The sequence below is a fragment of the Lemur catta genome, chromosome 2, assembly GCF_020740605.2.
Source record: "Lemur catta isolate mLemCat1 chromosome 2, mLemCat1.pri, whole genome shotgun sequence".
Lineage (NCBI taxonomy): Eukaryota > Metazoa > Chordata > Mammalia > Primates > Lemuridae > Lemur > Lemur catta.
Window position 1 is genome coordinate 123723954 of NC_059129.1, and position 27371 is coordinate 123751324.

General features: G+C 40.8%; 1 protein-coding gene across 4 annotated transcripts in view; it reads right to left on the reverse strand.

Moving 5' to 3' along the window:
• The window catches only part of IL20RA (interleukin 20 receptor subunit alpha), a 32774-nt gene extending 16279 nt beyond the window's left edge, over positions 1-16495 (reverse strand). The window contains exon 1 of one of the 4 annotated variants that reach the window (XM_045544446.1): positions 16192-16495. Coding sequence is in view for 1 of the 4 variants with exons in the window: in XM_045544443.1 (XP_045400399.1) it covers positions 16196-16283 (88 nt within the window). In the remaining 3 variants the exon portion in view is untranslated. The remainder of the gene's footprint in view (positions 1-16191) is intronic. The other 3 variants (XM_045544443.1, XM_045544444.1, XM_045544445.1) reach the window with 3 other exon arrangements.
• Positions 16496-27371: the final 10876 nt, after the last annotated feature.

A 27371-nucleotide genomic window follows, 5' to 3' on the forward strand; every position in this document is an offset into this window, starting at 1 on the left:
TGGAGAACACTTTTAACATAGAAATTCCAAAGATTTTTCCAGATCTAAAATGCTGTGGTCCTATATTTCTAGATGGTCTTAACATGTGAAGAATGGTTAGCAACTTGTAAGAAATAAAATTAAAATAGACTGTGTATTAAGGCATCACTGATGGAAGACATTGCCCACACATGGCTTTATAGAACTAATTGATAAGGAAATAGAATATTCCAGTTTCTGGCAATGTAAGTTTGGAGACAGCAACACAAGTTATCTTAGATACTATAGCCCAGGTATATTATCTCAATGTTCAATCCATACAAATCTTTATCTTCCAAGACATTTGTTTCTATTTGTCTTTTAATATAAGTAAAAGAGTGACAGAATTCTCGAGATGACTAAAACATACCCCAAAAAGTTTTAAGAGATAATTTGGAATAAAAGAAATGGATTGCTCATTTTATTTTCTTTTTTGTTTTGGTTGCTGTCACAGGAAACAAAGCAATTTTTCTCTTCTGAAAGGAACTATATTCTGGAATGTAATGCTTTAGAATTGTTTAAATGGTTCTTCACAAATGCTATGCCAATTATCAAAATGTTACCAAACTTCGGTAATAATAGGTTAAATAAAGAGAATGAATAATGTGACAATAATAACATCAAAACATTAAACAAGTTTTATGCCATTCTTTTTTTGAAAAGAAAATATATTTCATTATAAATGCTGTGAACCATGTATATACCTCCTCTGCAAGTTTACATTGTGCGTGAATCATTCTAGCACCACAGTTGTGAGAGCTAGCCTCCAAGACAGCCTCCAGTAATTATCCCTTCCTCCGGGCATTCACAGCCTGTATGGTTCTCTCCCACATTGTACCAGGGTTGGTGTGTGGGACCAATGGACTGTGACAAAAGCCATGGTATTAACACTTCTGAGATTAGGTTATGCAAGGCACTGTGGCTTCTATCTTGTTTTTTCCCTCTTGGATCATTTGCTCTGGGCAAAATCAGCTGCTCTGTTATAAGCAGCCCACTAAGGAGAGGCCCACGTGGCAAGGAATGGAGGCTTCCAATAACTGGTGAAGAACTGAGTGAAGTCTTCTGCCAAGAGGCATTTTAGTGAAGTGGCTCCTATGACCCCAGTCGAGCCTTCAGATGATGGCAGCCCCAGCCAACCTCTTGGCTACATTCTTGTGAAAGACCCTGAGCCAGAATCACTTGGCTAAGCCATTACTGGACTCCTGACCCTCAGAAGTCTGTGAAATAATATTCATTGTTTTAAGCTGCTAAATTTGAGATAATTTGTTACACAACAGTAGAGAACTAATACAACAACAACCACAATAAAAAAAAATCTAAAAAGGAAAGAAACTAAGAAAGACCAATCACTAAAACAAACAAACAAACTGGATAAAGAAAAAAATATGCCCCCCATTGCCAGTACTGTTACGACTTTTGCTTTAACGATCTTGAGAAATGTTCTTTTTAATGGTTCAACGTTAACGTTACAAAGAAAATTAAAAACTCAGTGAGAAGACCAGAAACTTACCACTCTTTTAATAGCAAGTGAGGATCACAGCAACAACTTTTTGGATTAAAAAATAAATAAATGCTTAGTTAAGCTCATTCTAAATACATTGACAAGGTTTCAGAGTAGTAAACACCTTTAACAGAAATCCACTGAAAAATGGATGTTACTATTTTGTACACTATTTCTGGGAACAGAATACTACAGCCTGTAATCCTGCAGATTCTTCACTTGGATTGACATTGTTTTTCTGATTGCACAGGCAGAAAAGATATCAGTTTGGGATCATCCGCTTGTCAATAAATCAAAGTATTATTCGGAGGCAGCCCTATCATGAGAAAAGTAGGTCACGTCTTGATATCTGCCCATCTCTAAATCTCCCCAGGACACAAAATATTCTTTGTTATGACAGGGTCTGCTGGTTTCTGAACCTTTTTTTTTTTTTTAACCAGAGCAAATTAAGCCATGTTAGTCATCCTTCTTGGTATCAGGCACAGTACATCTTGTCTTCCTGCTTATAGAAATGTTATTTCCAGACATGGATATTTAGCAATTGCTCTGGATTGGTAGTAATTTGTTTATCTGTATCAGTTATAATTTTTGTTAATTATAGAATTTTAATGATTTATTTTTGATCAATAGAAATGGATGGCTCTTATTGCAGTGAGGTCTGACCTTTCTGCAAAGAAGAGTTAAAAGAATTCTGTCACATGGACGGCTTGCTCCCTTGGATTGGTTCTGGTTTCAGTAGGACGTGAGAGTTTTTTAGATGCAGCTAAAGATAATGTCAAAAGTGGGATCCATTCATGACAGGCAAAGAGGCTCTGTTTTAATAGTAGGCACAGTATGTACATAAAACTCAACTTGCACAAGACTTAAGAAACAATAAATATTGTGCAAACCTTTATATGTTATACTATTTAGTTGATGTGTGACAAATTGGCTAGCACACAATAAAAATGGCTGTTAAGACTCATTGAATTCTTACCATGCAACCAGCATGGTTCTAAGTGCTTTACACAACCAACTAATTCAATTTTCACAACAGACCTATGGTGGGTAATATTGTTATCATCTCCATTATACAGAGAAGGAAATTGAGGCACAGAGAAGTTAAGTAAGTTGTATAAGTTCACAGAGTTCATAAGTAGAGGAGATGAGTTCAGAACCCACACTCTTAACCTCCTTATCATTTGCCACCCTTGTACACTAAGTTTAATTTAAGCAAAGACAAGACAAGGCCGATGGGAAAACATTTATTATTCTAAGATATTAATATATAAAATAATTTAAGTATTAAAAATATTAGGTACTGATCTGGTCAGTAATTTTTTTTTAATCCCACCACATCCTGTAGCAGGAAGCCCTTTCCTTTTCCTGTCAGAATATTTCCTTTTCTTTCTTCCTATGTCCCATCCTAGAGAATCCAAGTAGAAACTGCACTCCTCCTGTAACACATTCCGCAGACAACATGGTGGCTGGGCGCGGTGGCTCATGCCTGTACTCCCAGCACTCTGGGATGTCAAGGTGGGAGGATCACTTGAGGTCAGGAGTTCGAGACTAGCCTGAGCAAAAGCGAGACCCCATCTCTACTAAACATAGAAAAAATTAGCCAGGCATGGTGGCACGTGCCTGTAGTCCCAGCTACTCAGGAGGCTGAGGCAGGAGGATCACTCGAGCCCAGAAATTTAAGGTTGCTGTGAGCTAGGCTGATGGCATGGCACTCTACCCAGGACAACAGAGTGAGACTCTGTCTCAAAAAAATAAATAAGTAAATAAAAATTTTAAAAAAATATGGTGACTGCAAAGAAGATTGTGTTTGACTCTACTCTGGTTTCTTTTTAGTGGCTGATTTCTATTTGTCTGAAACCATGTTAAAACCCGTGGAGAGAGGTATATTGGCTTTGGCCTTGGGCTTTAGCTCTGTATCTCTCATATGAAACACACTACAGTCAATCCCATCTGTACTGATAAGAAACATCAGTTCAAGAGTCATCTTATTTATTCATTCAACTAATATTTATTGGGTGCTATTATGGGTTGAATTATGTCCCTCCCCTGCAGAAAAAGATATATTGAAGTCCTAACCCCTGACTGCCTCAGAATGTGAACTTATTTGGAAATAGGGTTGTTGCAGATATAATTAGTTAAGACAAGGTCATACTGGAGGAGGGTGGGCTCCTAATCCAACACGACTGGTGTCCTCATAAGAAGATGGCCATGTGAAGACACAGAGAGTGCCACGTGAGGGTGACGAATTACAGCAACACATCTATAAGCCTGGGTCCACCAGAACCTGGAAGAAGCTAGGAAGGTGTCTCCTCTCGAGTCTTCAGAGGGAATGTGGCACTGCCAACATCTTGATTTAAACTGTGAGAGGATAAGTTGTGTTACAGCAGCCCTAGGAAATGAATGCAGGTGTCTACTCTGTGGATATCTAACAGTGACTACACGGGTATATTCCTGCCCTTAGAGAGCTCCCAGGCCAGTGGGAAAAGGAACACCATTAAAAAGTAAAATAAATAAATAAATAAATAAATAAATAAATAAACAAATACGTACTTACAAATTTGGTGATCAGGCTAAGAAAGGAAATAAGGCTGGAGTGGTAGGTTGCAGAACCTACTGAGACAGGGGCTGGGCAGTCAGCCATGGGGCAGAAGGGCAGCGTTCTAGGCAGAGAATCAGAGAGGGGAAAGAGCCCATCCAAAAAGACAGTGTCCTTGGAACTGTCAAAAGGTCAGCGAGGCTGTTAAACTGAAGAAGAGGATAGTAGCCAAGATGAAATGGAAGGAGTACAAAGGAGCTAGAGCCCCCAGTCTCTGTAAGCCCTGGGAAGGAGTCTGGATTATATCTGAAATTCAGTGGGAAAGTACTGAAGCTGTTTAGCAGGGGAAAATATGAAACTATTTATATTTCCAATGGATCACTTCATTGCTGAGGGGAGAAAAGATTGGATGGGGGCAATAGTAGGAGAGACCAGTAAGACCATAACTGCAGAGCCCCAGTGTGGGAGCTGAGCTTGCATCAAGATGCAGGCTGTGGAGGAGGAGATGGAGCAGCTTGGAGCTTTGGCTTTAAGGGGGAAGTGGGACCTCCTGATGAAGCAGAACTGCAGGAATCCCATCGGGAAGAGGGGGGCTTAGCCGCGAACACCAAAGCAGCAGATGAGGATCTAGCAAGCCATACTCACCCTTTTATCTGTTTTGACAATGCAAAAGAATGATTAAAAAAAATAGAATTAGCACTTTTTGTTTTGTTTTGTTTTCTTATTTTTTTCCGCAGATGGCACAGCTTGCTGATAAGCACTTTTTTCTTTGAAAGGAAAAGAGATAGCACATTTAAAAAAGAAAAATAGATTGATAACTAGAACAGGTATTCTCTTGTGTTTTTAAAAAATCTTTGCAAAGGTTTTAGGCACTGTGCTTGTTTCAAGTTTGGAAAACAAAGAAAGACACTCCAGGATAAACATTCCAATTAAAATAAGTCATCTTTCTAGCCTGCTAGTGCCGATAAGATCATCTAATCAATACCAAAGTGAAAATATATCACACCCACATTGATATCAGGAATCATGTGTCCATTAATAGGCAACAAAAGCATTTTTGTTCACATAGATTGATGGCCTGGAAGCACAGCTCTGATTCTCTGATAGTCCACAGATTTCATATCCCAAATTAAAGAGCCGTTGGACTGGTGCACACAGTTTTATGTTTGGGGAGTGCTGGACCCTCCCAACTTTGGCTTGGCACACAGAATCTTCATGATATGGTCTGGCCTCTCCTTTCACAATTCTGCCAAACGTACCATGTTCACCAGCCACATCAAATCACTTTCAATACCTGAACTTAATCTGCTATTTTATGCCTTTACAATTTTGGTCCCCTCTGCCTACAGTATCTCCTGGAACTAAAAGACCCCTTGTTCCTCCCTGTGCACATCATTTAACAACATGATTATGCTGTGATGTCATGTAGGTTATGAATGGTTTTCAGTAAAGTGAGCATTCCTGACTACAGACATCTAGGTAAGAGACTGGTCTTTCTGGAAGACTGAGGAAAGGGGCAGGACCCTGGGCTCCCTTTGGGCTTTCCTGACTAGAGTCTGGCCTTTGAACAATGAAGCATACTTGAGGGTGCCCCCCGAGCTGTAGGTCTGAGACACAGCCTCTGCCTTAACAAAGCTGTGAAGGGTCTCAATGTAATAATTGGTTACCTATGTCCTGTAAGCCACATGGTTCAGATTTGTGTCTCCTCTGTGTGTATTTCCCTTTTTTATACCTTGGTGCTATAAACTGAATGTTTGTATCTCCCCCTACCCCAAAAATATGTTAAATCCTAAAGCCCAATATAATAGTATTTGGGAGGTGATTAAGTCATAAGAACAGAGCCCTCGTGAATGAGATTAGTGCTCTTATAAAAGAGACCCCAGAGAGATCCCTTGCCTGTTCCAACATGTGAGGACACAGCAAGAAGATGGCTGTCTATGAACCAGGAAGTGGGCCATCACCAGACACCAAATCTGCCTTGATCATGGACTTCCCAGCCTCCAGAACAGAAAAATAAATTTCTGTTGTTTATAAGGCACTCAATCTATAGTATTCTGTTCTAGCAGCTGGAAGGAACTAAGACACCTGGCCTTTGGCAAAGTCTTCTAGCCCAGCTTTATCTCTGTAACAACACCAAAAGGAAAAAGCCCTGTGTCTACTCGTAGGTCCTTTCAGCAGGAAGAGAATGGGTAAATAAGATTTAGAATGGGCAAATTTATGATAACTTCATTAGTGGAGTTTTATAAAATGTGGCAGCTACATCGGTTCTAAGAGTTACCTTGAATACAGGTCTCTAGGTATAACAAAATGGTATGTGACATTTTCCTAATGGCTTCAAAGATAATACTAAGATTGTTTAAGTATGTTGCAGTTTTAATCATATGCCTGATAGTAAAAGTTATTTGCATTTCGTTATACTGCGGGAAAAGGTGCTGCGTAGACTAATGCCTGACGAGCACCAGTGAAAAGCGGTGAGCTTCTCACGGTGAACTCACCAAGAGAGAGGGTGATCAGCCTCTGTGGTTAACCCAGCCTCTCTTTTTTGGGGCTGAGGCATTTTGACTCTCTCGTTAGGGACAGTACATTCATCAACCAGTGTGCAAACAACCAGACTGCAAGAGACTGAACAGCCAAGAGTGTCTACTTCTGAGGACTTCCCGTTTGGAGCCATTCAAGTTTCTGAAGCTCATGACTAACTAGGGAAGCCTTAGCATTGAGGGAGCCCTGCCCGAACTTGCTCAGAGAAGGTCCCCAGACGCTCTAGCCCACTTTATCCTTCCAAAGCTGAAGCAGTGAAGGAACCACGAGGCTCTGAGCTGTCTGACGTTGGGCACCATGTCTTACAAGGTCTTTGTGTCCCCAGCGCCTGGCAAATAAATGCTTTTGAACTGAACTGACCAGGGCCTGTGGGGCTGGCATAAATCAAGGTGATTAGGTGACAGGACAGAACCCAGCTTCACCGGAGCATCTGAATTGGGGTGGAAGAGCTCCAACCACCAAATCTTTATAGGTTAAAACCACCTTAGTGAGCTTATCTTTCCCACAGGATATCAGCACAGCCAGAAGATACTCAAAAGCCACTTTTTAACCAAGGAATACTAACCCCATGGCAAACAGTTGCTACATATTGCAGGTGTATTTTTAAGTAGGAAAATACCTTACTAAGCTTGTAATAAAAAAAAAAAAATCCCCACCCCGCGTGAGTTTTCTATTGTGGGAACGAGGTTAGAAAGAGTTGAAGTACAAAGAGCATCAGAGGGTGATTAACCAAATTCAGGAAGCAAAAGTCTTAAATAACTACATCTAACCCCAAAGAGGAGCACAACAAGTATGACCATCTTCAAATAGATTATCTTAAGTATTGTTCTAACTTCATCATACTGAAAGGAAAGACATGTTTTCTTTTGTCTCAAGTTCCAAGCCATTTCTCCTGAAAAATATTCATTGTTCTCTTTTCCTCACCCTCCTAATGATGTATCAAGTGTCCATGAAAAGTGAGTATTCTAAGCAGCACTTAAAATATGATTCAGTTACTACTTAGCTGAGAAAAAAGATACACAACTGTCTTCTATAAAACAGAGAGCATGGTTTGGTGCTAACATTAGCTTCTTTGAACCTGATTTTCTTCTTCTCTAACCACCATCCCACTATTATTTCTCTGACTACTCATTGCTGTACTTGTGCACTAGCTCAGATTTCTCTGTAATAATACTGCCCCCTCACACAGGTGCTTCCAACTCCCTTATCCCATTGGTTTCTAATAATTGTTTCTTTGACCAGGTCAGGGAGAGGTTCTAGAACATGCATTCCAGAGTCACACTGGAGCTTACTCCCTGCTCTATGTCTTAGCAGCTGTGTGCCCTTAAGTAAGTTCCTTAATCTCTGCACCTCAATTTCCTCATTTGGAAAACGGAGAAATACTATCTGCCTCTTAGGCTTGTTGGGATGATTAAATAAGATTTCTTTACATAGAGCTCCTGGAGCAGTGCCTGGCACAAAGAGCTCAATAATTGTTAGCTCAGTAGCCCGGGCAACACAGCAAGTCAAAGGCTCTTGTATTAGTTTCCCATGGCTGCCATGACAAAGCACCACAAACTACGTGGCTTAAAACAACATATTTATTCTCTCACAGTTCTGGAGGCTAGATGTTTGAAATCAAGGTATCAGCAGGATCATGTTCCTTCAGCAGGTTCTAGGAAACAATTCTTCCTGGCCTATTGTAGCTTCTGGTTGTCCCGGGTATTCCTTGGCTTGTGGCAGCGTCATCCCAGTCTCTGCCGACCTCCTTCTTCACAAGGCCTTCCAGCGCACTCTCCTCCTCTTATAAGGGCACCAGTCCACCCTAATCCTGGATGATTTCATCACAAGATCCTTAACGAATTACATCTGCAAAAACCCTATTTCCACATAAGGCTGCATTCTGAGGCTGTGGGTGGAGATGAGTTTCTGAGGGACACTATTCAATCCACTGTGGCACTGGAACATCTCCATTTCTCAACGTGGAGGCAGGACCAATGGAGACATTCCCTTTGCTCTTGTTCGTGAAAGTTAACACAACCTTGAAAGGATGTGTTGACTCAGGAAGTGGGAAACAGCACCTATGTTAGAAACCACAGCTGCAATCTGTGTGCCTTTTGATAAGTGTGGTTGATTCAGTCCTGCCAAGAGCCACAGACCACAGTGACTTGTTGAGGCTGCCAATGACCTTCCAGTGTCCCATAGCCACAAAGCTTCCGACTCCTGCCACCTGATAACTATTAATACCACTCACAGAAACATCGTCTCAGAAAATTCATGGGATGTTGCTATGTTGGTTTTTTGTTTTATTTATTTTTAGTTCTATAAAAAAGAAATATATGCAAAAGGAATACTAACTACCTGGTAATTTATAGATAGAATATGCTAACAGCAGGATTTAGCTTTATTTTCTTGCTAATATTTAAATTAAAAAGACCTGCATTTATATTGAATTATAAATATTTTACATAATATGGATGGCAACCTACCTATGACTATTTATTGAGTTCATATTGTTTTTCCTAAAAGTATTTAAAGTATCCATCATAAGATATTTACTTGGATATCAAATTTCTTTTCTGATTCACCTTTTCTCTCCATATAGGAAGAATGTGATGTGATATAAACATATATATACATAGGTATATATGTATGTGCATACATGTATATTAATTAACCAACAACTTGTATAACTCTCAGTTTAAAGAACCTTCCTAAAGGAAGCCCTACCTGACATCATGATCAGAGGTCTTGGTCTGTGGTTCTGAAGAAACTTGTTTTCCTCAATTCTGGCATGTATGCTTTAATGTAGTCACTTAATTGTCTGCATCTCTGGAGACTAAATAACAAAAGAGACCTTGTTTTCTTATTCACCTTGAAGCCTAGAGCAGTTCCTAATATGATAAAAGAATGACATTGAATGAATGAGTGAATAAAAAGAACTCATAGAAAGACTATTTAAAAACCACACTGTGTCAGGATATATTTAAACTTTTTGAAAACTCAAAATGGATGTGTGGGGATTAAGGTAATCATGTTTTGTTAACTCCAATCACCTCAAATACCTCATTCCCCTAAGTTACGGGCTGCATGTGATATTCTATTTTGCACTTAAAATCTATGCACTAATTTTTAAAATAACAAGTTGAGTATTTTGCAACATATATATTTTAATCTGAAATGAAGAAGGTCACTGGGTTGGAATAATATGGATAGTTATACCTTACATATGAAAATGGTCCTTGTTGGAGCAAGGCATAGGATTTTGCAGGGAAAGTGCTCCTTAGAGCAGCTAGGATGGGAGACAAAGGTGTGAGAAGAGTGAGCCCCTCTGAAGAAGTTTAAACATCACTATTCTTTACTAAGCATCCACTGACAGCTCTCCCTTATGCTCCTTTATGGAAAGCACAAGAGAAGACCTCATCTCTGGCCTCAATATTCTCAGTAGAGCCTTTCAGGTCTGACATTTCTGCAAAAGCTTCCTTTTGTTGGTAGACACACACTACTAAACATGTTCAAGAGGAGGGATCACTGCATGCTGCAGACAAGATAGCTTTGTTCCACTGTAGCAGCCAAGTCCACGGGCCCTGCTTACTACTCTACCAGTCTTGAAGGGTGTGGTAGGTGTTATAAGTTGAATCGTGTTGCCCAACAGAAATATGTTGACATACTAACCCCTAATGCCTCAGAATGTGACTTTAATTGGAAATATGGTCTTTGCAGAAGTGAGCAAGTTAAAATGAGGTCATTAGTGTGGGCTGAAACACAATATGATTGGTGTCCTTATAAAAAGGGGAAATCTGGACTCAAAGACAGACATGCACAGAGTCTTCTGGAAGACAATGTGAAGAGAAACAGGAAGAATGCCATGTGAAGATGAGGGCTGAGATCAGGGCGATGTGTCTACAAACCAAGAGATGCCAAAGATTGTCAGCAACCACCTGGAGTGAGGAGAGAGGCATGGAAGATTTTCCCTCCAGCCTTCAGAAGGAAGCAACTCTGCCAAAACCTTGCTTTCAGACTTCTGGTCTCCAGAACCGTGAGACAATAAAGTTATGTTATTTCAACTTAACTTTGTTATGGCAGCCTTAAGAAACTAGTACAGTAGGTATCTGTTGCTTGCTTGTGTCTTTCCTTAAATATGAACACAATGTGTACTCAAGAGAAAAATGAATGCTCTAAGGGCTGCCAAGTCACCTGCAAGTGAAGATGAATGGATTGATACATGGAAAAAAATACCTGCAAAAGTGGGAAGGAGGAAATTTAAATGGGAGAAATAATGTAAACAAATACAGGAATATGCAGCTACCAAAATATCCCATGTCACCAAAATACAAATGTAGCTGTATGGAATGGAACTTTGGATTATGCAGCCAAAAGAAAGCTGGATGAAAACTATACACATTGAAATCAAGAAGTCTAAGGAAAATTTACTGAAAAGTCTGTACAGGACAAAGTACCCACATTCTATGTGTTCCAGGTAGAGTTGGTATTTGATTGGACAGGGGATAGTGTGATTGAAGTAGCCATTTTGGTGGTTCAAAACGCAATGACGTGATCCCACCCTATAAAAACAGAACTCATTTTGTATAATCAATAAAAATTGTCTTTCCAGAAAAGAGTAGCCTTAGTTGCATTAAAGAGCACCATCAAAGACATCGGAAGTTCTAGATAAAATATTATGCCATACTTTTCTTCTCTATACTCCGAAAAGTAAACAGAAAGAAAATCACCTCCACAAAGTGAAATTGTATCAATATGAAATTCTGAGTTTGAATGAGGGGTTGAGGTCTGGTTCTCATAGCAGACAACAAGGAAGAGAAAGAGGGTGCCTTCCGGGCATCAAGAACCTGTGTTCATCAAGAACCTGATGTTGAATGGAACCATCTGAGGACAAACCTTCCAGGTGCAGTGTTTAGAATGCAGTAGAGCAGCCATCTCATCATGGTCTGCAGGGAGTCAGCCCGAGAGGTTACAGACGAACTGGAAAGGCAGTGGTGGAGAGGAAGGAAGACGCAAAGGAAACATGACGGCTGCCTTCGATGATCCCAACAGCTCGTTCTATATGGCTTCATCAGCTTCGAATGAGGACTAACAATGGGTGAAAATTAAAGGGAATGAGTCTCGGCTCATTTTACCAAAGAACTTTTGAGTAATTGGAAGTTTGCAGTGATAGGACAACCTGCCTTTCTGGGTGCAGGATAGTGAGTGTCCTGTGGTGAGGTGCTCACACAGCAGATAATTACACAGGTAATTACTTGGAATATGAACAAGGTCATGAGGATGAGGAGGGAGCACTGACGCTCTGAGTACGCCGTATTGTAAAACTCTGACTTTAGAACTACAGTCATGTTTCACCTATCCTCTAAACACCCCAAACTGCACAAAGAATTAAAACCAGCCAGCATGTGGCAGAACCCAAACTGAAATATAAGCAGTAACAATTGGACCTTACTTATTACCAATGGATAATATAACCACACTAAAATGGGTAAGGAAAAAAAACTAACCTAGGTAACTTTGGCCAAAAGTATCTTCACTGGATATTATAAAGCTAAAGACCAAAAGACTATATGTAAAGGCTGCAATCTAGTTAGTAAATGTGCTTCTCACAGGAGCGTGAGATAGCAATTCTGGAACTACTTTATACTAGAATTGAACAAATAACTATATCTATTGTAGATAATGATATCTGGGTTTTTCACTATTGGAGACAGGAAGGCTAGAATGAATCTTGATTGTTGGATAGAAATCAGAAGTATCAGTATAAACTCATGGTCTTTAATATAGATAGATAGAGAGAGAAGTGCAGATGTGTGTGTGTGTGTGTGTGTGTGTGTGTGTGTATAATTGGATTAGCATACATATACATATTTCCCAGCTCTGTTTACTGAGAGCACCTAGAAACAACATTCCAGTAGCAATGAGCATGTCTAGCACCTAGATCTTGGTTTCTAAACACCATTCTGCAATAACAGGAACCAGAGCTTCTTGAGGATATAGTTAATTCCAGACCCGGGGCAGGGAAAATACAAGACGAGACTGGTATATTCTGTGGTACTAGAAAGTAATAAATTGCTCAAAAAGGGTGGAGCTTCTTAAAAGGACACAGACGCCAAACTGAAAGAGTTCTTAGTAGCCAAAGATGGAAGAATGTGAGCGGCAAAACTAACAGTCATAGCACTGGATTATAACTGAAAGAATAAAATAAATATGAGTCCATATTGATATATTTAAACCACTGAATGAATAAATGAGGGAAAAGAGATAGCTTTTCCCTGCAATAGAATTACAATTAATCAATGTGGAAGGAAAGAGTGGAATTAAAAAATCACCGTTAGGCATAATTGTTACAGTCAAAATCCACTAATAGATACTAAAATTAGTGGGTGTTAAATTTGTGGATAAACAGGATAATTCCATAATCTCAAAGTATCTCTCCACAAGATATTTATTAATCACAAAGTGAAAATTAGTAACTTCATACCAGCCTGAGCAAGAGCGAGACCCCGTCTCTACTAAACATAGAAAGAAATTATATGGACAGCTAAAAAAATATATATAGAAAAATTAGCCGGGCATGGTGGCACATGTCTGTAGTCCCAGCTACTCGGGAGGCTGAGGCAGGAGGATTGCCTGAGCCCAGGGGTCTGAGGTTGCTGTGAGCAAGGATGATGCCATGGCACTTTAGCCCAGGCAACAGAGTAAGACTCTGTCTCAAAAAAAAAAAATCGTAACTTCATAATCAGAAACCCTGAAAATACCACATTAACCAAGTGATCAATGTTAACATCATCAGTAAGAAATATTGATGTTATAAATCCTTTGAAATGATGCACTGAGAAAGACAACATAATTTATGTGGCATTTTTGCCAAAAATGAAATTTCATTTTAATGATGAGGAAACTTCAAATGACCCCAGACTGACGGATAGTCTAAGGAAGAGGTGACCAGAACTCTTCAAAAGTGTCAAGGTCATCAAAGCAAAGAAAGGTTAAGGAATTGTCATCAGTTGGAGGAGACTAAAGGGATGTGACAATTAAATGTAATGTGAGATCCTGAGTTGGATCCTGGAACAGAAAAAGAGCATTAGTGGGAAAATGGTGAAATTCCAGCAAGGTCTATAGTTTAGTGAACAGTATTATACAAGTGTCAATTTCCTGGTTCTGAACATTGTACAAGGTTATGCAAGATGTTCAAATTGGGGGAAACTGGGTGAGTGGCATATGGGAACTCTCTGTGCTATTTCCATAACTTTTCTGAAGTCTCAAGTTAGTTCAAAATAAAGAGTTAAAGAAAGAAAATAATTATGAAAGTTTAATTAGTTTGCAGGAATCATTTATGCATGTGTGTGTGAAGTACATCTTGCAATAACTACTCAGCGAAATACAATACCCAATGCTGCTGTGTTCCCATCAAAGAAAAGAAGTTTCAAAAAATACCCTCACTGCATTCATTTTATGTGTATATTAGTTCTAATAAGTGTAGTTGTTGGAGCAATATTTAGACTGTATTCTAAAGCTCCAAAACCAGAGATAGGTTCATTTGTTCATAGACATAATAAACTACATTTTTTTCCTCTTTTGGGATTTAAGGAAGACCTCCCTAAATCCCAATGCACCCAGGGAGGCGCATCAGCGGTGAGATGCCAGGTCTGAGCAGGAGTTAGCCAGGGAGAGGGTAGAGAGGGGACATTCTAGCAGAGGGACTGCAAGTATGAATCCCTGAGATAGGAAACAGCTTGACTTGTGCTAGGAACTGGAAAAAGGCCAGGATAGGAGGCATTAAGTGATGTGAGGTAAGGCTAGAGAGACAGGCAGGAGTTGGCCTCGCAGGACCTTGTAGGAGAACTTAGAATGATTCTAAGAACAGTGGATGCCTCTGAAGGGCTTTGAGCAGAGGAGACACATGACCCAGGAAGTCACCATCTCCTACTCTTTCTTATTTACTTTAAATGCCTGTTTATATAATGCTGGCCACAGTTCTTTACCTTCACTGAGGAATAAGATATGGAAATGGCCAATAGGGCAGAGGTATAAGGTATACTTCCTGGTGAAATTCTGTCCCTGGAGAGCTTAGAGAATGAAGGACAGTGTGTCCACACTTGCCTTGTGGGAGCTGCACAGACATTCCGATTTGCATTGAAAGTTTACTTGAAATGAAATATCAAGATTTTCCTAAAATGTTGATACCACATTGAATTGTTTTTCTCTCTCTTTGGGTGTTGTGGTATTATACAGCCTGATGCAAACTGAGTTGTGAGACTCTGAATTTTTAAAAAGTTCAAAAAATTAAAGCATTCATCTGCCCAAGAGGGGCAAAGTCACAGAACTCTCAGAAAGCCCACGTTGTTCAGCAGACATTGTAGATGATCCGTCAATTAAGAGCAGGTAGTCTCCAGGTAACTACATACAACTTCTAAGGTGGTTTTCCCAGCAGTCCTTAGAGTGCCTGGAGACCAAGGAGAGGGCAGGAATGCTCTAAGAAGAGCTAAGAAATGGTCTCTTGGGTCATAAAAGTTTCTTTCTTTCTTTCTTTCTTTTTTTTTTTGGCAAATTTTGTTTTGAAGTAAAGAATATTACTACCTTCTAATGTCAGCCGCCCAATCCAATTGAGAAGCAAGTTTTATTTCTCTCTTTGATTAAAAATGGAAACAAGAAAATTCATATCTGTTAGTTGACGGTTCGATTTTGCACAAGTCAGGAGTAGTTTTCCTGTTCAGTTTATCCCGGAATATTAAAAAGACAAAATAACTATAATTTCTGATAAATTCAGAAGTTTTTTTGTATGTACAATATCTATTGTTCAAAAATCTCTCCAAGATCTGTATGCACAGTTTTCTTATCTTTGTAACCATATTGGACTTAAATAACTTTTTCTTTGACTACTGAGGACTCTGCACCTTCATGGACAACTTTCTTCTTCCATTCACTCTTGCTGCACAGTTAAAAGATACAGAAGCCTAAACCAAGTCTGTACAAAGTGCAGTATCCTAAGAAACGTTGCTGTTGTTTTTAACTTGAAGAAAAAGGATCCCAGATATCTTGCTTTAAAAAACAAAACAAAACAAACATCTTTTTCTCATTTACCAGAAATGCAGAAGAAAAAAAATCAATCAGGTTAATGAATAATTCTGGTTTCCTGGATTCCAACTGGTAGAAAGTTTAAACTTTAAAAATACAAAACAAAAAAGCCCTTCAGTTACCTTACGTCATAAATCAGTTAAAAATTTTGTGACTTCAGAAAAATCAAAGAGCACTATCTGTACTAACTGTGAAGGAAAGAATGACGTGCCGAGGAAAGGGGGAGCTCTCTTTAGAAGCGCTGCCTCTTCCTAGACCCCCTTCCTTCGGAGCAGACCCTCTCAGGGGTTTCACAGTCACCAACTCCCAGTTACAGCCGTGGGTACCGCTCAGGGCGACCACCGCCGAACTTCCTCCGCCCCCTCCAATCTTCGCCATGGGAAGAGTGAAAGGCGGAGTCGCGCAAACTTGACCCCGCGCGGGGACGAGTTTCTCCCCGGGGCTCCCGTCGCGGACCCCGAGCCTCGCCCTCCGCACCCCCGAAAGTGAAACCCGGCGGGCAGGTCCGCAAAGCGCTCCAGGTGGTGTGACTCACCTACCTGCTCGTCCCCACGGCGCCGCCACCAGCAGCAGCAGCAGCAGCGACAGGGCCGGGCGGCCTGGCGCTGGGGGCCCGGGGACCCGCATGAGTGGCGGGGCTGGGTCACATTTCCGGGGGCAGCCGTCTCCGTGCGACGCCTGCTCGGGCCACGTGTGGCGGCGACGCGGCCTCCCCTCGGCGCCCCGAGCTCTCGGCGCGGCGCTCCCCGAGGCCCGGCTCCCAGAGAGGCGGCGCCGCGGTCCCCCCACCGCCCCGGGCCGCCCTGGGAGCAGCGGGCGAGCGAGCTGGGAGCCAGCGCCAGCGCAGGTTCTCGCGGATTTGCAGTACCCGGCCACTCGGGGTTTCAGTTCTCAGAGTCTGTGAGTTTCCACCTCCCGACCAACCAGGTCACTAGGCAGGTGACACCTCCCTCTATTAATGAGTGAGGTGAGCCCATTGCAGAGCAGCGCTGGTATTCGGGCCGAGGTAATGGTCACTTGAAATGTCAGAGTTCAGTACAGGAAGAATGAAATGGATAGTTAATTCTCAACATACTAACAGGCGCTATGCCATACATTGTACAGTCCTGTGTCACTTCACGAAGATGGAAATTCTGAGAAATGCATCGTTAGGCGATTTCATTATTGTGCAAATAATACTTACACAAGGTGGGCGGCACAGCCTACTATATGCCTATATTGCTCCTGGGCTACGAACCTCTACTGTAGGTTGCTGTGCTGAATACTATAGGCAGTTGTAATACGGTGGTCAGTATTTGTGAATCTAAACTATCCAAACATAGAAAAAGTAAAGTGAAAATACGTATAAAACATTAAAATGGTGCACCTGTATCCCGCACTTATCGTGAATGGGGCTTGCAGGACTGGAAGTTGCTCTGGGTGAGTCAGTGAGTGGTGAGTGCCTGTGAAGGCCTGGACATTACCGTGCCCTACTGGAGACTTTATCAACACTGTACACTTAGGCTACACTCAATTTACAAAAACTTTTTTCTTTCTTCAATGATAAATCAACCTTAGCTTACTGTAACTTTTTTACTTTATAAACTTCTTAACTTTAAACAAATTTTGACTCTTTTGTAATGGCACTTAGTTTAAAACACAAACATATTGTACAACTGTGCAAAAATATTTTCTTTATATCCTTATTCTATAAAGTTTTTTCATTTTTGTGATGTTATTATGTTTTTGGTTGTTTTTTTTTTTTTACTTTTTAAACTTTTTTGTTGAAGACTAAGACACAAACACACGTCAGCCTAGGCCTACGTAGGGTCAGAATCACCAATAGCACTGTCTTTCACCCCCACATCTTGTCCTACTAGAAGGTCTTCAGGGGCAATAGGAATTTTTCAGCTCCATTATAATCTTACGGGACCACGGTCATCTATGTGATCTGTTATTGATTAGAATGTTGCTATGCAACTGTATTTGATTTCGTTCAACCCTCACAACCTGCAAGTAGGTATTGTTCCATTTTCCAGATGAGGAAAGGAATCCTAGAAAGTCAAAGAATCAGCCTGTGGGCGCCTGTGAGCAGCGGCATGCAGACCCCCTGCACCAGGCCTGAGACTAGGGCCCCTGCTCTTCATAATGGGAGGGGGAAAGAGTGAAATTAAGAGAGAAATGTCGAAATAGTATAAGAAAAATCTGAGAGTTGGTCTCAGCTTTGCTCCTTTCTAGGTAGTTGCGAAGGTTGGGCACAGCCTGAAAATAGAGAAATAAATGATTTACCTCAGATGTGTTCCATCTCTTTCCTCTTTAAATGCCTGTTTTCAAAACCACAAATAAAGGGAAACAATGCTAAAATTAGATCTACTACCCTTATCTTAGAAAAAATGATCTTCAGTAATTGAAAAAAAAATCTTTTTGGAGGGGAGGGAATAAAAGGTTAGAGGATGGGGAAGGATTTTCTGAGTTCCCCTAAATATGCTACTTCTCCGTCCCTGAGAGGCTTAGAAGAGAAATCCAGGTTAGAGGTGGTCCCTTAGGCTGGGACCCAGGCTTTGTGATGCCGCAGCTAGGACTCTGCAACCATGTTTGTTTGTTAGTTGCTCTTTTAGTTTCTACCAATAGGGGGCACTGAAGGAATACTGAAAGCTGGAAGAGGGAAGAAGGGACTTGCTATTTGTTTGCTGTTCTTGTCAAGTAAGGCCCCACAGCCCCTCTTCACCCTGGCAGGAGCAGCTAGTCCGCTTAGCAATTGGTTCTGGCTTCCAGCTTCTTCCTGCACTCCCAGAGTCAGCCTCATTGCACCTTCTTAGAAATACCAGCACCGGGCAGGCCGTACCCCATTCTCAGAGGTCTGAGTCCCGGTTTTACAGGCCTTTCTTCCAGGATATAACCCCCACAATCTTCCCTTCGTTCTTCAGCCCCAAGGATGGCAGTTGTTTCTATTAAACGGTAGTTACTTTCTCTGTTTCAATCTTAGTATCCCTTTCTTACTTTTTAGTCCTCCAACATGTTTTTTTTTCTTTTCCAACCATATCCTGCATGATCCCACCTCCATTTAACCAATTCCTGATAGCAAATTCTTTGTGTTAAAATAATTAGTGTGGTTCCTGTTTTCCTGACCGGACTCTTACTGATTCTATTGTAATTCGAGAACATTTTAGGAAGGACTCTATTATATGAATACATCATCAGTATTATTTTGAGTTGCTGCTGTTCTTACTTTTTAATTATAAATTGTATTAGTTTATCTCCATCATTATCACCTTAAGTCTTGTTGGCTAAATAGAGTGTATACTTGCTGCCAAAGTATTTTGTGCCAATCATTGTTTGATATCTAAACTTTAGGATTGGTATGCATTTCAGTTCAAGTATGAATCATTCATGGCCTTCCAGGGGCTAAAGCAGACATATACATATTTCTCCCTTATCTCCTAAACTTTCCTAACTTGAACAGTGACATTTCATTGTTTCACCAAGTCTTTCCCCCAAACAGGAAGTGAGAATGGGTTGGGTAACTGGGATTCGGAGCTTTTTCCCCTGTGATGGGCTATCCCTTGTTTGAGAACCAGCAGTTTTCTGCATGCCCCTCCTCCCCTCCCTTTTCCTCTTCAGGGTCCCCTAGGTGCTGATCAGAAGGCAGTCACCAGTTCCCTGGAAGGCTTGTCTTTAATATGTTAACATAGGATGAGTGTGACTGAGAACTTGCTCGGTATTCTGTTCATGTTTCCCCATGCACTGAATTAATGAGCTTAGTCATAGCTTTTGTTTTTACCTATGACCCAGAACTCACCTTAGGGAGTTTTAGTACCTTTAAATCTAACCTCTTACCCACTTCTGTTAATATCAGGAAGTAACTGTCCTAGTCTCTCCCCATCTCAACCTTCCCACTCAAAATATGATTTTTTCCTTTCCTAGTTTAATTCCTAAATGGTTTCAGGGGTGGTACATAATAATAATAATAGTAGTAGTAATATTACGAAGTTACTGAATTCTAATTAATACTTTGAGTCAAATACTATACTAAGAATTTTACATTTACTACCTCCTTCAATCCTTATAACAATTCTGTGAGTTAGTCACGTTACCCCAAGTTTCAAAATGAAGAAACAGGCTTGGACAGGTCATTCACTTAATGAGCAACAGACTTGGAATCTGAATTCTGGTTAATGTAAGTTCAAAGTTTGTGCTTTTAGTGGTTTCCTTATGTGCCTCTTACACTGAGAAAATAAAGCAAATACATTCGAGATGCGAACTGTAAAATAGCACACATATAACTACTAAAGTCATAATTTTCAATGTGTGTAATGAATTATTTCAAACACATTAAAAATAAAATGAAAAGACAAGTGTCTTTTCATGAGTTTATGTAGGACACACCACTTAGCTGCCACTGTCTTCTAAGAGAGGAAGAGAGACCCAGCTCCCTAATGTAAACAGATTCCTTGGAAAGTAAATTCATTCTCTCAGGAAGGCAAAGGGAAAGTACCTACCCTGGAATGCAAACATTTGGCTATTAGGAGATAAGTTGTATTAAATTATCCTTTAAATGAGACCAGATAGTTCCAGGTCTAACACGCTTGTAATGTGGAAGAGGAGATATTCTACAGCTTGCCAATTTCCGTTGCTCAAGAAGAAAAACTGGCCAGGCAAGGTGGCTCATGCCTGTAATCCTAGCACTCTGGGAGGCCGAGGTGGGAGGATCGCGTGAGGTCAGGAGTTCAAGACCAGCCTGAGCAAGAGCGAGCCCCTGTCTCTACAAAAAATAGAAAATTAGCCGGGTGTCATGGTTCTTGCCTGTAGTCCTAGCTACTTGGGAGGCTGAGGCAGGAGGATCACTCGAGCCCAGGAATTGGAGGTTGTTGTGAGCTAGGCTGACCCCACGGCACTCTACTCAGGGCAACAGAGTGAGACTCTGTCTCAAAAAAACAAAACAAAACAAAAGACAATAACTTTCAGTCATTTAAGCCACCCAGTTTGTGGTACGTTGTTATGGCAGCTCTGGCAAACCTACATAAGATGGGAAGGTAAAACTAGGAAAATTTTAGAAGACCATATAGTAGAATATCTGTATGATGCTGGGGTCGAAAGCATTTCTTAAACATCAAAAGACTACCCATAAATAAAAAGACTGACAAGTATTACTACTTTAAAATTAGAATTTCTGCTCATCAAAAGACACTAAAAGAGAGTTGAGATAAGTCACAAACTAGGAGAAAAAAAATACACACACACATATATGTATAGCAGAATACTGTGTTCTATACTCATATGTTCTGGATGCATTAACATATATTCTGGGTATTAGGCAATTTTCACTTAATTTCAGAAGATTTTTTAACTTCTTTGAATTTGTGGTGTTGTTGGGTCTCTTCTATTTTGAGGTTGAGAACTACTGTGAAAAATGGGAACAGTGCTTCTAACAACAGAAACAATGGCTTCTGGAAGGGTTTGTAAATAGCCACAGAAGTTGCTTCAGTCAGACCCATAAAAAAACGGTGGTAATAAAGAAGATGAAAATTCTTGCAAGTGTTGAATGACCTTGGCATTCATGACCACCAAAAAAATCCTCAATGCAACAACTGTTGATAATAATTCAGCTGGTGGTTGTACCTGCCGGGGATGCTAATTAGCCAGAGTGTGTGCAAGCAAACTAAAGATTCCTCTTTCCTAGTATGGAAAATCAAGGCACATTAATAACTTGCTCTGGTGCAAATCCAGAGGCAGCCTGGCTTCACCTCACATGTAACGTAATTCCCTCTTCTGGATAATTTAAGGACTTAAGATTTGAAGAGTTTTGGAAATGCTAGGTTAGCACAGACCACTTCAGAGCTTTTTATCTCAAAAAGGTATGGAAAGGCCAAGATAACCTTAAAGAAGATGCAAAAGTGGGCATTTTACACCAAGCTATGGAGGTTAACTATAAAGCTATAGATTGGTAAATTAGATTTCCTTAGAATTATCAACTGCTCTTTATCAAAAGACACCATTAAGAGAGTGAAAGAGTAAGTACAGACCAGGAGAAGAAATTTGCAATATTTATGTACAAAAGAATGCAGACAATATAACTCCTACAAATGGACAAGAAAAAGATGGACCAACCCAATATAAAAATGGGCAAAAGTTTGAACAGATACTTTACAGAAGAAGATATCAAAATAGAAAACAGGCCTCTCCACATTACTGGTCATCAGGGAAAAGCAAATTAACACCACAGTGAAATACCAGTCCAGTCCCATTTTGATGGTTAAACAATACCAAGTGCTTGTGAGAAGTCAGAGCATCTAAAATGCTCATACATTGCTGGTAGAAGCGTTAAATTGGTTAAATTGGAAAACAAATGGTTTTTCCTAAAAGAGCCAGCATCATTAATACTTTGCTATCAGTGCTTTGAAATTCTTAATGAATTTATTTATGTATTTATTTTCAGGCAGAGTCTCGCTCTGTTGCCCTGGGTAGAGTGCAGTGCAGTCATCATAGCTCAGTGCAACCTCAAACTCTGGACTCAAGTGATCCTCCGGCCTTGGCCTCCCAGAGTGCTAGGATTACAGGTGTGAGTTACCTTGTCGGGCCAATGATATTATTTTTAAACTTGTTTTTTGTAAGTGAAGTCCTATAAGACAGTGGAGTGTGCACCCGGGCAGAGGAAGTATAGGCAAGTTGTGTGTGTGTGTCTGTTTCTTGCTACCCCATTCACTTATAGCTTCCACCCCAGACTCCACACCCACCCACCTCCCCCGCCCCCCCGCAGGAGCATAGAATTCTAGAGAAACCACAATGCCTGAGAGTTCAATGAAACTGAAAACAGTACATGGTAAGTGGAGGGCTCTGAAAACCAAGAAGCCTTATTTCCATTTGAACCAGAACTTGTTTTAAACGCAGAAAGAAGGCAATGCTATTTTAAGAAACGCACAAAACTAACAAATCCTATCACAGCCTTTCATACTGCCATTATTACCCTGGGTTAGTGAGACACATGTGCTAGAAATGGCAACAAAGAAGGAAAAGGAAAAATCGGGCAGGCTATAGTTCTTTTTCTTTTTAGTCCTTCTTTCTCACAAGTAAACTAAAGCTAGAAAGTGTTAGCATAATGTGCAAGTATCAAGAAGTGAAATAAAAATATTTAACTTAGTTCTGTGTAGCATTTCCAAGAATGAAATGCATATGAATGTACAAGCTATGGAATATAAATCATATAATTTAGTGATTCTACAAACAGATTAAATGCTCTCAGATCTGCATTTAAAATTGCCATTGCACAATATAAAATGAATGGTAAAATTCAAGCTAATATTTAAATGTTTTAATTTTTCCTTACTTAGAATGACATGAAATAGCACATAAAATAATATCATGACAAGTTGAGAAAGACAGTGAAAAAAAGGAAAAGGCTTTATATTTTCATGCCTTTAATGGTACTTTTCCCCTACTTTTTGAACAAGTGACCTTGTGTTTTCATTTCGCACTGGGCCTTGCAAATTATGTAACTGACCCAGTTTATGAATCAGTAATTTTAATCCTAGATGTACACTCAACAAAAATAAATGCTTATTTTTACTAAAAGATATGTACACAAACGTTGATAACAGATTTATTCATAATAACCCCAAACAAGAAATAACCCACAAATTCATCAAAAGTATAAACGGTCATATGTTCATGTAATGGAATACTAAACAGCAGTGAAAATAAATGAATTCCTGCTACAGATAGCAATAGGAATGAATTTCGTAGACGAACTGTTGAGTGAAAGAACCCAGACACATAAAGGATATATGCTATGTGATTCATGTGTAAGAGGTCCAAGATACAGGCTAAGTAACCGTCTACTGACAGAAGTCAGGATAGTGGTTAACTTTGGGGGGATGGGGAGACATGAAGGAGACTTCTGAGAAGCTGGGGGGATGTTCTATATCTTGATCCAGGTGGTGGTTAAACTCATACATTGTAAAAATTAAACAAGCTGTAGCCTTAAGAGATGTGCACTTTATTGTATGTAAGTTATACCTCAATAAGGAGGAAATAAAAAGAAAAAAGTTTCCCTTTTCTATGACCAAATGCCATAATTAATATGAAACTTCTACAGTGTGTGTGTGCAGGTGTGTAAAATGCCCTTGCCCGCCGGTGGGATGCTTGCAGTGGTGTTATTCCTGTGGAATGCGCTTGGTGGGTGGCCTGAGTCGTTGTCCTCACTCCTGGCTAACAGTCTCTTTGCCTTGTGATGGAAATAAATTCTAAATAGTGGCATTTTGTTATTATACTACACTATTATACTTTGACTCTAAATTCCTAATTCAAAGATTAACTGTAATGAACTTTTGTGTCTTCTATCTAAAATATGAAAGTTGAGCTTAGACTCATTGCTTCTTTTCTTCTTTGATTAAAAACAGAATTAAAATTTCTTTCAGGTATAATTATTTTTATTTCAACACTGATGATAATTTAAATTTTTCTGCAGAACCTCGATTCTGTGTGAACATTATCTTTATGATTTGCCCCTCTTTGTTTGGAATGCTCTTCCCCTGGTATGTACATGATCTCACCCTTCACTCAATTCTGGTTTCTGCCCAGTGTTTTCAGAGAGACCTTATATTTGATCGATCATCCATCCAAAAATAACACCAATCCTCTTGTCGAATTCTATGCCCTTACCTTGTTTCATTTTTCCTCTTAGCATTTACCATGACTTGACATTATGGGATGTCTGTGTGTGTGTGCCTGTGTGTGTGCATGTTTGTGTATATTACTCTCTGTCTCCTCCAGTAAGAATGTAACCTCCAGTAAGGTGAGAATTCCTTTTTTACTCACTACTTGGCACCTAGTGGGTATACAGTAAACATTTGTTGACCGGATGACAAACCTTATTTTTGAAAACTAGGAAAAATGTGATCTTGGAATTTTACATTTGATCATCTGTTGAACATTAACATTTATTAAATTTTATGATTCAGTTTAAAACATTGTAACTCTAGAGAGAGATGAGTGTTTATCCTGAAAGTAAAAAGCCTGGTAGAGAATATGGAAGAATAAATATTATTGGTAGAATCTGGTCTGAAATCAGAATCTTTCTGGAGTTTCACTGGTTTCCCGGGAAGGACAAAAGCAGAAGTCAGTATCTAAGAGTAAAGGGTGAGTTCCAGCCTCAGCAGTCTGTGTCCTGCACAATAGAAATGCCACCAGCTAGCCACTGGATGTCACTGTTCTCTCATGCTGCTGAGTGTGGGCGTCCTCCAGGTCTGTCTATGCATGAATATGCAATGTCCTAGTTTATAACCATGACAGAGGGCACGGACTCACCTGTACAGGCCTCCTCAATATGGGATCACTTACTGTTCCTACATAAAATTGATTTTCGGTTCTGAGCAGCACAGAAAGTTTTGAAGAGATGAGTGGCGTCAAGTGCGGCTCTCAGCCGTAGTCTTAGCCCTGAAATGGCGCTCAGGAGTAGGAACACAGCTGCCAGGACGGTTCCCTGTCAGTCAGGAGCTGATGGGCTTTGCTCTAGGTCCAGGCCTGGAAGCAAGGACTGGGAATCATCTGGGTTTCACAACTGGCTTAGATGACATTCAACAATAACACCAAATCCTCCCATTAAACAAAACAAAACAGGAAATGAAAAACAGGGTCAGTGACCAGTTTATGTTGAGACATGACAGTTGCTATTACTTTGAGAGAAGTTCTTAACAGCACAAGGTTACGACTTGCCTCAGAAGTTCATTTTCAGCCAGTCTCATTAAGATTTCCAACCGGCAGGCATCCTCTGCTTGTCTCCAATGCTTACCTGCCATATAAATATGATAAATGGGCAAGTGGCTAGAACCTCCTTCTCCCTTGCCCCACTGCCCTCTTAGAAACTTTGCTCACACTTATCACCTATAGCAAGGTATGAATGAATGATCCATAGGAACTTGCTACGCTTCCATTAGGAATTTTTCCTTTCAAATTCATTTATTCAATGATTCTACAAACATTTATTGAGCACCATCTTCTAAGTCCTAAGCACTGTTTTAGGGGCTGGGGATATAGCACAGTAACAAATTCCCTGTGACTGCAGAGCCCACGTTCGAGCATTTAAATAGAGATTTACATCTTAAAGGGAAATTGCCCAGATCGTTTCTGTAGATGTCAACCAATGGATGGAGGTGGATTTGGCCTTCCCGTCACCGCAAGGTAGGTTAGTAGCTCAACCAGTAGACAAAGCCCTAGTGAGAGCTGTCCCTTCTCCCAGTGTGGGCAGCTGCAACAGCCTTCAGGAGGCTCGTTTCTGCTTTTGAATCAGTTCAGGAATAGCCAGAGATTTTCTTTTAAAGGCAAATCTTAAGTTGTAGCTTCCTTGCTTCAAACCCTCCAGTGGTTTATCATGGCTCATAAGATGACACCAGACATCCTGCCATGACTGTAATTTGGCCCCTGCCTAATTCTCCAGCCTCCTCTGACACCATGCTTCCTCTTAGCTCATTTCCACTCTCTGGAGAGTCATTGGCCATTTCGTACTTCTAATGGATGGGAGCTTTTCTGCATCAGAGCTGCTGTATGTGCTATTCCTGTTGATCAGAAAGCTCTTTTGTAACCATCCTTCCCTTCCTTTTTGTCGCGCCCGCCTCGCCAGCAAGGATGACGCGGCAACAGGAGTTCTTCTAACAGTGCTTTATTGGGGATCCCTCTAAGCTTCAAGATGCGGAAGACCCTGAGCACAAGCTCTCACACAGTAATATACCCTCAGGGAAACAGGAAGTAACAGAGATAGGTCAAAGTCAATCACAAGCGGTCACCAATAGGCCGAGTCAGAAAACCTCATATGCATACTTATGTAACAGACCTACAGATGTACTACGCATGCGCCACACTTGTTTACCTCAGCCAGGCCACCGGAAATCGGCGCCATCTTGCAATGGCGTCCGCGCTCCCCACACCTTTTGCATGCAAACTCACCCTTTAGTGTAGCTTGAACTCCAGCCCCTTCTGCTGTGAAGCCCCTCCCCCCAGGTCAATTGGGTTTCCCCTATTCCATCACCCTATAACACTGGTGTCCACTGCACCTCTCAAATGCCTGAGCCAGTGCGTTCCATCTCATTGCTGTCCCATCCCAGCTCACCATCACTGAACAGTTTGGCAGTTGATCCATACAACATGCCATGATATCGGCTCTCTACCTACCACCCTTTGCAGGGGTCCTCACTGCGAGCCGGCCAGTAGGCAATCTATTCCCCAGATCTCAGAATACAGTCTTCTTCCTAGGACCATTTCTGTAGCCAACTGTCTTCAGTTGGGCACCTTGTAAACAGCTCTGACATGGAGATTTATGGGCAGCAGATTACTGGTGAGTGCTCCAGGGATCAACAAGGGGAAGGAACAAGGAAACAGGAATGGTAGGTTGGACTGTGATGTAGTTGGCCAAGCCCACAGGGGGCTGCAGAGCTGGAATGATCCTTCAGAATTATCCCAGGTGAGGCAAGAGGCTACTGGGCCTTGCAGCCCTGCAGCTGTTAGTCACGGGGTGCTGAGTGCTCCTGGAGAGGGAAGCATGACTTTGGGTGAGGCAGCTCCCTTCAGCCAAGGGCAGTTCCCCAAGAGGAGCACAGCTATAAGCAGCCAACAATTTTGGTAGCTGGGAAAAGAAGTGGGGATCCGGGCAGTGCAGCAGAGCCCTCGTGACAGCAACCCAGCCAGGCTTCACACAGTGGGTTGCCAAGAAATTATTGATGGGTCATTCCATTTCTATAAACCATG